This window comes from Moschus berezovskii, chromosome 3 (assembly GCF_049115385.1).
Source record: "Moschus berezovskii isolate FMDL1 chromosome 3, NW_MosBer_1.0, whole genome shotgun sequence".
In the NCBI taxonomy this organism is placed as follows: domain Eukaryota; kingdom Metazoa; phylum Chordata; class Mammalia; order Artiodactyla; family Moschidae; genus Moschus; species Moschus berezovskii.
Window position 1 is genome coordinate 110,750,702 of NC_142462.1, and position 14,100 is coordinate 110,764,801.

General features: G+C 40.1%; 1 protein-coding gene across 2 annotated transcripts in view; it reads right to left on the bottom strand.

The window, feature by feature from the left end:
- Nucleotides 1-14,100, bottom strand: part of PTN (pleiotrophin) — a 110,477-nt gene that overhangs the window by 25,257 nt on the left and 71,120 nt on the right. For both annotated transcript variants that reach the window (XM_055421326.2, XM_055421327.2), the window contains exon 2: nucleotides 970-1,085. In XM_055421326.2, coding sequence (XP_055277301.2) covers nucleotides 970-1,084 — 115 coding nt within the window. In that variant the 5' untranslated portion in view covers nucleotide 1,085. The remainder of the gene's footprint in view (nucleotides 1-969; nucleotides 1,086-14,100) is intronic.

Here is a 14,100-nt window from a genome sequence, read left to right on the forward strand (position 1 = left end):
AAGTGTTAGCTGAATGAATGATTGAATCAACCAATGACCAGGAGAAGACAGAAAGAAAACTAGGGAGCTAGAACTAATATTTATTTAATTCTTACTATGTGCTAGGGACTGCGATAAGTGATTTACTGACATCTCCTTTTGGAAGCAAATGTTTCTGAAAAAGAGAAGATGATTAAAGTTAAATCTAAAAAATAGGAAAATAGTCTATGAAAATTAACAGTTGCCAGATTAGTCATTCCAATGTATGTCAATGCTCCTTTCTCTGTCTTATACATGGAGAGGTGGTCGTGTTTTAGTCACTAAGTTGTGTCTGACTCTTGTGCCCCCATGAGCTATAGCCTGCCAGTCTCCAGTCTATGGGATTCTCCAGGCAAGAATAATGGAGTGGGTTGCCATTTCCTTCTCCAGGGGATCTTCCCAACCCAGGGATCAAAACCAGGTCTCCTGCATTGCAGGCAGATTCTTTACCAACTGAGCTACGAGGGAAGCCCATAGATGGAGTAACATAAACTAAATGTGGTAGGCCACAGATGTAACAGACTCTCAGCTCCACAGCCAGCTTATGATATTGTGAGTGACATAGAAAAGCTGCTTTATTCTTGCTAAGATTCAGTTTCCTCCTTTGTTAATGAGATAAAACAAAATTTGCGTCCAGGACTCTTTTCGAAGTATCAACATAAGTTAAACATTTGATTGCCAATCAATTTTCTGTATGATGTACCTGTTAATAATTATTATTTCAATTAATAGTTAATGGTCACCATCTATATTTCAGGACTTAGAGTGGGGGGTGGAATAAGAGGGGAGATCACTTAGGTGTTCCTCTAAATACTTGGAAGAAAAGAAAGTGGGAAGAAAGGGAAAGAAGGAAAAAAAGAGAGGGAAGGAAGGAGAAAAGACAAAAAGCAAGTAGCTGGATTTGATAGACATTAATCAATGAAGACTTTTGTTCATAAGCACATTGCTCACCTGGTTTCTCTTTCTTTCCTGCTTCAGCAGTGTCCACAGCTGCCAAGATGAAAATAAATGCCAAGAAGGCAGCTGCAAATTTTCGACGTTGCTCTAGGTACTGTGGGGTCTGCATTCTAAGAATAAACAGAGAAATGGAGAAGGTGGTGTCAACCCAAGTCAGAGAAAGCTCGCTGAACTCCTTGATGAAGGACTCCAGTTTCCATTTCTGAAATATCAGATTTTAGAAAGATTTAGATCAATTATATGGAGTAGAGTTCAATCTTTTCTCCAACAGCCACTGAAGTAAATGCTCTTCTGCAATCAGTCATGATTCATTGATAAAATACAACAGTCCTTCACAGAAGACTATACACACAACCATTTGCTAAGCATGACTCAAGAGCTATGGAAGCAAAAGAATTTTGATGGCACGCATTGGAACAGACTCCTGCAGTAAGTCCTCCTGAGAGTGACACTCGGTGATGGCAATGACTAGAGTTATCCTTATAACTCCTGATGATTCCCAAAAACAACCGTGATGTTTTCGTCCATGCGTGTAATGTGAGTGGACACAATGAACAGATGATCTGTGCAAGTCTGTGTTCACTATCTTCAGATGCATCGGTAATGATCAACATCTCTCATCTTGTTTCATCATTTCCATGATCACGACTGTCTTATCATCATAGTTCTATTATCATCATAGTTCTTTTATAGTCCACCGAAAAGTGAAGCCCAAAACAGAAGCAGAGCTAGCAGACCTTCAATATACAGCAAAAACACTTCTAAACTCAAATGTACTGAAAATCCTCTAAATTCTAGAATGGAGTAAAGGGTTTACATTTACTCATAATTTGAAATCTCCACATTTGTCATCAATAAAAAAATCCCAGGATAACATTAGCAAGACTCCCCTAGAACTTAAAGTCACTCGTGACAGCATCGTGTCAACATGATCACCTTGCCAAGCATACTGGGGAAGGCACCAAGACAAGGGCCAGGACAGCCCACTTCTTGAAGCTATGCCAAGTTATTGGCTGCAGCAACTCACTTGGTAATCATTGATCTCCATCTAGTATGTTCATGATATTTTATACTTCATATGAAAATGATAATAATGACATACGCTCATTAACTCAGAATTTTTCTTCCAGAAGTGTAGACTGTTTACATGATTTTACATTCTCATGAATGTAAACAATAAAACCTCACATATATAAGGGACTGAGATCACTCTGTTCTGTAATTTGCTTTCTTCATTCAAGCCTATCTATAAAATGATGTCCTGGTCAGTGAATTTTTCTCCCTTTCTGTGACACTGGAAATGCCCATTTTATTGTTTTTTAATTGACGACTTTGGATTCCATTGTATGGATGAAGCATATTTCATCAGTTAAAGTTACTATTTTGGTCATTTGGTCCTTTCCCTGAATCATAAGTCCTAATTAGCAACTCAGCATCTCCATCACTTTCTAAAATCTAAAATTACATGCTTTTTTTCTTTCTCTAAATGTATTTTTTTTTTTAGAAAGAGAAGAAGAACTAAAGAGCCTCTTGATGAGAGTGAAAGAAGAGAGTGAAAAAATTGGCTTAAAGCTCAACATTCAGAAAACTAAGATCATGGCATCTAGTCCCATCACTTCATGGCAAATAGATGGGGAAACAGTGGAAACTGTCAGACTTTATTTTGGGGGGCTCCAAAATCACTGCAGATGGTGACTGCAGTCATGAAATTAAAAGGTGTTTACTTTAACTTATATGCAGAGTTCATCATGAGAAACACTGGGCTGGAAGAAGTACAAGCTGGAATCAAGACTGCCGGGAGAAATATCAATAACCTCAGATATGCAGATGACACCACCCTTATGGCAGAAAGTGAAGAAGAACTAAAGAGCCTCTTGTTGAAAGTGAAAAGGGAGAGTAAAAAAAGTTGGCTTAAAGCTCAACATTCAGAAAACTAAGATCATGGCATACGATCCCCTCAATTCATGGCAAATAGATGAGGAAACAGTAGAAACAGTGGCTGACTTTATTTTCTGGGGCTCCAAAATCACTGCAGATGGTGATTGCAGCCATGAAATTAAAAGATGCTTACTCCTTGGAAGGAAAGTTATGACCAACCTAGACAGCATATTAAAAAGCAGAGACATTACTTTGCCAACAAAGGTCCGTCTCATCAAGGCTATGGTTTTTCCAGTGGTCAAGTATGGGTATGAGAGTTGGACTATAAAGAAAGCTAAGCACAGAAGAATTGATGCTTTTGAACTGTAGTGTTGGAGAAGACTCTTAAGAGTCCCTTGGACTGCAAGGAAATCTGACCAGTCCACCCTAAAGGAGATCAGTCCTGGGTGTTCATTGGAAGGACTGATACTGAAGCTGAAACTCCAATACTTTGGCCACCTGATGCAAAGAGCTGACTCATTTGAAAAGACGCTGATGCTGAGAAAGATTGAGGGCAGGAGGAGAAGGGGACGACAGAGGATGAGATGGCTGGATGGCATCACCGACTCAATGAACATGGGTTTGGGTAAACTCTGGGGGTTGGTGATGGACAGGGAGGCCTGGTGTGCTGCGGTTCATGGGGTTGCAAACAGTTGGACACGACTGAGCAACTGAACTGAACTGAATTCCTCAGAAGAAAAGTTATGACCAACCTAGACAGCATATTAAAAAGCAGAGACATTACTTTGCCAACAACGGTCCACCTAGTCAAAGCTATGGTTTTTCCAGTAGTTACGTATGGATGTGAGAATTGGAACATAAACAAAGCTGAGTGCCGAAGAATTGACGCTTTTGAACTGTGGGGTTGGAGAAGAGTCCCTTCGACTGCAAGGAGATCCAACTAGAGGAAATCAGTCCTCTAGTATTTGGACAGGAAGGCCTGGCGTGCTGCAGTCCATGGGGTCGCAAAGAGTCAGACATGACTGAGCGACTGAACTGAACTGAATAGAATGTAAATTTTTATAATTATACTTCACTGATGGTGAAACAGAAAAGTTGTTACTGATTATGACACGTGTCTTATGACTTTCATTGGACATAAATTGTCTGAGAAGTGAGTCTAGACATATTGGTTGGCAAGTCCTCTCAGAGCTGAGTACCCTGGTGCATCTACACAATACATTTAATACATATCTACTATACATATGGATACATATACATATTTAATGCATATCCATAGCAGCTATAATTATGAGATGTAACATGAACCTAAGTGAAGGTCTTCTGGTGTTTTCTCCAAAGGCAGTCCAAGCACATACTCTCAGTGACTAACCACTTTGGAGGCAGAAAAAGACTCTCATTTGAGTCTTCCTAAAGGGTAAGTTAACTTTGAAATTTTAATGCATTTCTTTCTATGTTGTAATATACCTTTTTGTTTCATAATTGTCTATGAATACTTGAAATTAGACTGTGAATTAGATTATTGTGGTGGTGGTGTTGTTGTTGTTCAGTCTCTAAGTTGTATCCTACTCTTTGTGATCCCATGGTCTGCAGTGCACCAGCCTTTGCTGTTCTTCATTATATCCTGGAGTTTGCACAAATTCATGTCCTTTGAGTCAGTGATGCCATTCAACCATCTCATCCTCTGCCACCCCCTTCTCCTTCTGCCTTCATTCTTTTCCAGCATCAAGGTCTTTTCCAATGAGTTGACTCTTTGCATCAGGTGGCCAAAGTATTGGAGCTTTAGTTTCAGTATCAGTCCTTCCAATGAATACTCAGGTGTGATTTCTTTAGAATTGACTGGTTTGATCTCCTTGCAGTCCAAGGGACTCTCAAGAGTCTTCTCCAGTACCCCAATTCGAAAACATCAATTCTTTGGCACTCAGCCTTCTTTATGGTCCAGCTTTCACATCCATACATGATACTGGAAAAACCATATTGACTAACTATATGGACCTTTGTTGGCAAAGTGATGTCTCTGCTTTTTAATGTGCTGCCTAGGTTTGTCACAGCTTTTCTTTCAAAGAGCAAGTGTCATTTAATTTCATGGGTGCAGTAACCATCTGCAGTAATTTTGGAGCCCAAAAAAATAAAATTTGTCACTGCTTCCACTTTTTCCCATCTATTTGCTATGAAGTGATGGGACCAGATGCCATGATCTTGGTTTTTTGAATGCTGAGTTTTAAGCCAGACTTTTCACTCTCCTCTTTCACCGTCATCAAGAGGTTCCTTAGTTAAGGTGGAATCAAGGTTGCTGGGAGAAATATCAACAACCTCAAATATGCAGATGATACCACTCTAATGGCAGGAAAGTGAGAATTCATACATTTCCATTGTGAGAGCACAGCTGTTGAGAGACATTTTTGACCAAGCAAAAGAGTGATGCTTGGAGAGCCATGGAACATATACAGTGGAAAGAGAGGTCACTGAGAAAACATGGCCAGTTAGCAGAAATAGAACTCTTCCATAAATAACACACAGAGTGATTAATAGAAAGATGCTGTTGCTGGCTATTTTAACCTCAGCACTTCTAGTTTGACATTGCTAACCCTACTTTTATAATTATTTTCAAAAGGCTTGCTCTCAGTCAAGCTAAATTCACTTAATTTCAAGAGAAAAATCTCACAGCGGCCACATTTTTCTGAACAAATTTTCTAAAATCATAGAATGGTCTATTAAACAGGGATCTTAACTGTAGTGAAGCAGAGAGGAAGAAAGGAAAGAGGAACTGGAATGAGAGTTAGAGTTAAAATAATAAAGTAAACACTGTTCTATATTGTTTCCCCTATGAATTCAGAAAAATTTGGAATCTTAATTAGTTGGCAGATGGTTAATTTCAGCTTTTAGACGTTCTAAAGAAAATGCACACAGTTCTATATGTATGGGGAAAATGTGTAAAATTTGTGATCAGCAATAGATTTGAGTTTTCAACTTCTCTCTTCCCCTTCCCCCTGTTTTGCCCGCCATTCTGCTTAAGCCTTTGTTTTGGTAGCTAAGATTCTTCTGGGTAGAGGAAAAGGTAACAATTATCTTTAAAAAGAGAGTAAGGGAGTTTAGGAAAGACATAAGTCAAATTATATTAAAAAAATAAAAAAACAAGTAGCATGCTGGTGCCTTGTTGCAGTGTTAAGAACTTGAGTAACTGAACATTTGCAGATAAGAGTTTCCCTTCTTGTGGTATTTGTTGGTTGTTTATTTGTCCTTAGCATCAAAGAGATACCCCATGTCCAAGGTAAGGAGCAGCGGCTGCGCTTTGCTGGAACAGCTGTGAAGAAATATCCACGTCTAAGGTAAGAGAAACCCAAGTAAGATGGTAGGTGCTGAGAGAGGGCATCCGAGGGCAGACAGACGGAAACCACAATCACAGAAAACTAGCTAGTCTGATCACATGGACCACAGCCTTGTCTAACTCAATGAAACTAAGCCATACCGTGTGGGGTCAACCAAGACGGACGGGTCATGGTGGAGACAGAATGAGGTCCACTGGAGAAGGGAATGGCAAGCCACTTCAGTATTCTTGCCTTGAGAACCCCATGAACAGTATGAAAAGGCAAAAAGATAGGACACTGAAAGGTGAACTCCCCAGGTCAGTAGGTGCCCAATATGCTACTGGAGATCAGTGGAGAAATAACTACAGAAAGAATGAAGGGATGGAGCCAAAGCAAAAACAACACCCAGTTGTGGATGTGACTGGTGATAGAAGCAAGGTCCGATGCTGTAAAGAGCAATATTGCATAGGAACCTGGAAAGTTAGGTCCATGAATCAAGGCAAATTGGAAGTGGTCAAACAGGAAATGGCAAGAGTGAACGTCGATATTCTAGGAATCAGTGAACTAAAATGGACTGGAATGGGTGAATTTATCTCAGATGACCATTATATCTACTACTGTGGGCAGCAATCCCTTAGAAGAAATGGAGTAGCCATCATAGTCAACAAAAGAGTCCAAAAGAGTCCATCATGCATTACTTGGATACAATCTCAAAAATGACAGAATCATCTCTGTTCATTTCCAAGGCAAAGATTCAATATCATGGTGATCCAAGTCTATGCCCCAACCAGTAACACTGAAGAAGCTGAAGTTGAACGGTTCTTTGAAGACCTACAAGACCTTTTAGAACTAACACCCAAAAAAGATGTCCTTTTCATTATAGGGGACTGGAAAGCAAAAGTAAGAAGTCAAGAAACACCTGGAGTATGAGGCAAATTTGGCCTTGGAGTACAGAATGAAGCAGGGCAAAGGCTAGTAGACTTTTGCCAAGAGAATGCACTGGTCATAGCAAACACCCTCTTCTAACAACACAAGAGAAGACTCTACATATGGACATCACCAGATGGCCAACACCAAAATCAGATTGATTATATTCTTTGCAGCCAAAGATGGAGAAGCTGTATACAGTTAGCAAAAACAAGACCAGGAGCTGACTGTGGCTCAGATCATGAACTCCTTATTGCGAAGTTCAGACTTAAATTGAAGAAAGTGGGGAAAACCACTAGACCATTCAGGTATGACCTAAATCGAATCCCTTATGATTATACAGGGGAAGCGACACATATATTTAAGGGACTAGATCTGATAGACAGAGTACCTGATGAACTATAGACGGAAGTTTATGACATTGTACAGGAGACAGGGATCAAGACCATCCTCAAGAAAAAGAAATGCAAAAAAGCAAAATGGCTGTCTGAGTAGGCCTTACAAATAGCTGTGAAAAAGAAGTGAAAAGCAAAGGAGAAAAGGAAAGATATACCCATTTGAATGCAGAGATCCAAGGAACAGCAAGGAGAGATAAGAAAGCCTTCCTCAGGGATCAGTTGCTAAGAAATAAGGAAAACAGTAGAATGGGAAAGACTAGAGATCTCTTCAAGAAAATTAGAGATACCAAGGGAAAATTTCATGCAAAGATGGGCTCAATAAAGGACAGAAATGGTATAGACCTAACATAAGCAGATGATATTAAGAAGAGGTGTCAAGAATACACAGAAGAACTATACAAAAAAGATCTTCATGACCCAGATAATCATGATGGTATGATCACTCACCTAGAGCCAGACATCCTGGAATGTGAAGTCAAGTGGGCCTTAGGAAGAAGCATCACTATGAACAAAGCTAGTAGAAGTGATGGAATTCCAGTTGAGCTATTTCAAATCCTAAAAGATGATGCTGTCAAAGTGCTGCACTCAATATGTCAGCAAATTTGGAAAACTCAGCAGTGGCCACAGGACTGGAAAAGGTCAGTTTTCAGTCCAATCCTAAAGAAAGGCAATGCCAAAGAATGCCCAAACTACCGCACAATTGCACTCAAGTCCCAAGCTAGTAAAGTAATGCTCAAAATTCTCCAAGGCAGGCTTCAGCAATATGTGAACCATGAACTTCCAGATGATCAAACTGGTTTTAGAAAAGGCAGAGGAACCAGAGATCAAATTGCCAACATCCTCTGGATCATCGAAAAAGCAAGAGTTCCAGAAAATACATCTATTTCTGCTTTATTGACTATACCAAAGTCTTTGACTGTGTAGATCAAAACAAACTGTGGAAAATTCTGAGAGAGATGGGAATCCCAGACCACCTGACCTGCCTCTTGAGAAACCTGTATGCAGGTCAGGAAGCAACAGTTAGAACTGGACATGGAACAACAGACTAGTTCCAAATAGGAGAAGGAGTACGTCAAGACTGTATATTGTCACCCTGCTTATTTAATTTATATGCAGAGTACATCATGAGGAACGCTGGGCTGGAAGAAGCACAAGCTGGAATGAAGATTGCCAGGAAAAATATCAATAACCTCAGATATGCAGATGACACCATCCTTATGGCAGAAAGTGAAGAAGAACTAAAGAGCCTCTTGATGAAAGTGAAAAAGGAGAGTGAAAAAGTTGGCTTAAACCTCAACATTCAGAAAACGAAGATCATGACATCCAGTCTCATCACTTCATGGCAAATAGATGGGGAAAATGTGTAAACTGTAGCTGACTTTATTTTGGGGGGCTCCAAAATCACTGCAGATTGTAATTGCAGCCATGAAATTAAAAGACGCTTACTCATTGTAAGGAAAGCTATGACCAACCTCAGTTTAGTTCAGTTCAATTCAGTTGCTCAGTCATGTCCGACTCTTTGCAACCCCATGAATCACAGCACGCCAGGCCTCCCTGTCCATCACCAACTCCCAGAGTTCACTCAAACTCATGTCCATCAAGTCGGTGATGCCATCCAGCCATCTCATTCTCTGTCGTCCCCTTCTCCTCCCCCCGCCAATCCTTCCCAGCATCAGACTCTTTTCCAGTGAGTCAACTCTTTGCATGAGGTGGCCAAAGTATTGGAGTTTCAGCTTTAGCATCAGTCCTTCCAATGAATACCCAGGATTGATCTCCTTTAGAATGGACTGGTTGGATCTCCTTGCAGTCCAAGAGACTCTCAAGAGTCTTCTCCAGCACCCCAGTTCAAAATCATCAATTCTTCAGCGATCAGCTTTCTTCACAGTCCAACTCTCACATCCATACATGACCACGGGAAAAACCATAGCCTTGACTAGATGGACGTTGGTTGGCAAAGTAATGTCTCTGCTTTTTAATATACTATCTAGGTGGGTCATAACTTTCCTTCCAAGGAGTAAGCGTCTTTTAATTTCATGGCTGCAATCAGCAGTGATTTTGGAGCCCCCAAAAATAAAGTCTGACACTGTTTCCACTGTTTTTCCATCTATTTCCCATGAAGTGATGGGACCAGATGCCATGATCTTTGTTTTCTGAATGTTGAGCTTCAAGCCAACCTTTTCACTCAAAGCAGCGACATTTTTTTGTCAACAAAGATCCGTCTAGCTAAGGTTATGTTTTTTCCAGTAGTCATGTATGGATGTGAGAGTTGGACTATTTAGAAAACTGAGCACTGAAGAATGATGCTTTTGACCTGTGGTGTTGGAGAAGACTCTTGAGAGTCCCTTGAACTGCAAAAAGATCCAATGAGTCCATCCTAAAGGAGATCAGTCCTGGGTGTTCATTGAAAGGACTGATGTTGAAGCTGAAACTCCAGTATTTTGGCCACCTGATGAGAAGAACTGACTCATTGGAAAAGACCCTGATGCTGGGAAAGATCGAAGGCAGTAGTTGAAGGGGACGACAGAGGATGAGACTGTTGGATGGCATCACCAACTCAATGGACATGAGTTTGGGTAAACTCTGGGAGGTGGTGATGGACAGGGAGCCTTGGCATGCTGTGGCTTATGGCGTTGGAAACAGTCAGACACAACAGAGCAACTGAACTGAATCTCCATATGGTGTATCCCTGCTGCACTCCAACACACTCTAGATGAGCACAGAGGCAGGAACACTGACTTAAGGAAGTTCTCAGTGTCGGGACTTATTTGTGGAACGGAGGGTACTAAAACAATGGCAGAAGAAGCCTTGCTAAGTCAGCTCAGTTTTTTTGAATAATTTACTTATTTTCACTCCTCCTACTGCCATCTTTTACTGTCCTTAGTCTAACAGATTTAATTTCATGGGGTTAACAGTTACCTTTTAACTGAAGACTACCCTAGTTGGACTGTGAAGAAGGCTGATCACCGAAGAATCGATGCTTTTGAACTGTGGTGTTGGAGAAGACTCTTGAGAGTCCCTTGGACTGCAAGGAGATCCAACCAGTCCATTCTAGAGGAGATCAGTCCTGGGTGTTCATTGGAGGGACTGATGCTAAAGCTGAAACTGCAATACTTTGGCCACCTCATGCGACTAGTTGACTCACTGGAAAAGACTCTGATGCTGGGAAAGGTTGGGGGCGGGAGGAGAAGGGGACGACGGAGAATGAGATGGCTGGATGGCATCACCGACTCTGTGGACATGAGTTTGAGTGTACTCCGGGAGTTGGTGATGGACAGGGAAGCCTGGCGTGCTGTGATTCATGGGGTCGCGGAGAGTCGGACACGACTGAGTGACTGAACTGAACTGAACTGAACCCTAGTTGCCTGGTGTCTGGAAATTACTGTTGTGTTATCTCAATCACTAATAAGTATGAATGAAGCTCAAGGATGAAAGGAAATCAATTAAACCAACTAGGGGGAAAGTGTTAATAGATTAAATCCTGGTCACTTCTTTAAAAAAATTACTGATGAGAAGGAGAAGTATTAGTATTTTAATAGGATCTAATATTTTAAAGATGATTAACATCTGGTGTAAATATAAGACAATGATGTTGGAATTTGTCTCTTAGTGATTTTTTGGAATGACTAATATAGGATTTAGAGGCAGAAGCTTGGCTTAAACTTCAGCTCTACCATATAATTTTTGGAATGTTCCTGGGCAAATCACAACCATTTAAACTGCTGTTTTGACATCTACAAAGTGGGAGTGATTATGATAACTTGAGAGGTTTGTTGTGAAAATGCAGGATGTAGACTCAGAGCTAACTCAGAATATCAAGAAACGTTTGTTGTGGAAATCTAAATGTAGATGTAGAGCTAACCCAGATTATCAAGAAATATATTAGTTGCTGAATGAAGTCAGTTCACCCCTACACTCATATTACTTATTAAAAGGAAGCATTCCTTTTTATTAAGAAATAACGAGCATGACACTTCTAGCTGTCTCAGTTCAGTTCAGTTCAGTAGCTCAGTTGTGTCCGACTCTTCACGACTCCATGAATTGCAGCACGCCAGGCCTCCCTGTCCACCACCAGCTCCCAGAGTTCACTCAAACTCATGTCCATCGAGTCGGTGATGCCATTCAGCCATCTCATTCTCTGTCATCCCCTTCTCCTCCTGCCCCCAGTCCCTCCCAGCATCAGAGTCTTTTCCAATGAGTCAACTCTCCACATGAGGTGGCCAAAGTATTGGAGTTTCAGCTTTAGCATCAGTCCTTCCAATGAACACCCAGGACTGATCTCCTTTAGAATGGACTGGTTGGATCTCCCTGCAGTCCAAGGGACTCTCAAGAGTCTTCTCCAATACCACAGTTCAAAGGCATCAATTCTTCAGTGCTCAGCTTTCTTCACAGTCCAACTCTCACATCCATACATGACCACTGGAAAAACCATAGCCTTGTCTAGACGAACCTTTGTTGGCAAAATAATGTCTCTGCTTTTTAATTAGCTGTCTAATCTTATCTAAAATCAAAGGATAAAATTTTTTTTAAAAAACAGAGATATGATTTAATTAATGCCAACGAAAGACTTGTTCAGCTTTATTAGGTTATAAATTTGTTCAGGCTTTTAACTTCTTAAAAGGTTAAAATAAACTCAAGGACCTTTACCCCCAGTATTTCTTTGGAGTTCACTAAAGTATAGAGGCTCCATGTTGAGAACTAATGAAACTGTTAGGCAATTTAACATGTATGAAATGAAAAAAAATATAACTTTGCAACCGCATATTATGCCTCTTGTGTGATGAAACTATTCTACTGCCTTCATTTAATTTCAAATACCTGAGATAGGGCCCCAGCACAAAGTTGCCACTTAGTAAATTTTTTGTTAGCAAAAAAATATAGCTAAAACATGGCATCGAATAGATGCTAAAATGATGCCTCAGCTCTTTGTCTATGCCATGGATATAAGATTCACTGAAAAAACTGAGCTAGAAACAACCAGAATGTAAAGCAGTTTCATACATACAAGAGCAGTCTATGAATGATTTGTAATACACCAAATATTACATATCACCAAACCTTTCTAGATATTTTGTGATCTTTTTAAAGCCTTGCAATAGTAATTTTTTTCCTTTTTATAGGCCACTTTTATTTTCAGTAACCCTTCTTCAAGTCATAATCCTCATATTGATTTATTTTCAAATGGTTGATCACTGCCTTAGATTTCTAAAGTCGCATATAAATAACGGTTATGTTTACAATGGAATCTTCTAAACCAGCCTTTCACTTTGGTCTTGTTAAGCTGCCTTATTTAAACACTAAGCCTTGAAAAGAATGTGTCCCAAGCACGTGTGTTCATGACCTCAGATACACTTTACTCAGAGCCCATAAATGAATTCAACAGTGTTCCATCTTTGATTTTAACTAAGTACATATCAATTAGATTGATAGTATGACATTTGTTTAATTTTGTATAACACAATAAAAATGGGTAGCTTTCAGGCTGAAATATTTTCACAGCATAATGGCACCTGCTAGAGAAATGTGATATTTCAGGACATTTTCTTTAGATATTTATTCACCAACTTTTAGGGTACCTACTGAGGGCTGGATGTCTACTAGGCATAAGAACATGATAAAATAATATGATTCAGCCCTCCCCCGAAAGAATTCTCTGTAATTGGGGAAAAAATGTGAGAAATGAGTGACATGATTCACTATGGTAAATATCATGAAGCACTTATACATACAGTGCTATTTGAGTACCTAGGCCCAAGTGATAATTTTGCTTAGCAAGGGTGAGTGAGGTACAGGGTTGTGGTATATTTTATCAACTATTAAAAAAAAATAGTTGAAGTCTTCTAAATAAAGAAATGAGGGAAGGAAGGGAACTTCAGGCAAACAGGATCAAATAAATGAATGTGTGCAGATGACGTATAGAATGTATTCAGTGACAGAATGTGATTAGAATAGAGTGTACAGTACCAAGTAACAGAAGGTGGGCCTCAAAAGGAGGAAGAAGAAATGAGTTGATCATGGGCATTGTGAGGGAAAAGACAGACAGTTATTAACTGCTCAGAAAAGAGACGCAAGGGGAAGTCAGGGAGAGAGGAATGTTTTATGCTGTGCTAAGTCACTTCAGCCATGTCCAACTCTTTGTGACCCCATGGACTGTAGCCCACTAAGTTCTTCTGTCCATGGGATTCTCCAGGCAAGAATACTGGAGTGGGTTGCCATGCCCTTCTCCAAGGGATCTTCCCGACTCAGGGATGAAACGCTCGCCTCTTACGTCTCCTGCTTTGGCAGCGCGATCTGGGAAGCCCACATGCTGTATAAACATAACTAAAACCCTAAGTTACCACGAAAGGGGCAGCACCATACTCAACCACTCATCTCGACATCCTCTATGCAGCATGTTTGTTTTTCTTTTGGCTTTCTTATTATTTTTGTTTACCCGTGTTGTGGATGTTGTATGTACTTTGGTTCATTTCGAGGTATTTATTACCGAAGTACTTATAATGCTTATAGTACTTGGGAGTCAGGAACAAGCTCCAAGACTCAAAAACTTCACACACACACATTTCTTCTGATTTTCATTAGAAAAATAAAGCTGGGCTAAACAATGATTTTTAGAGACC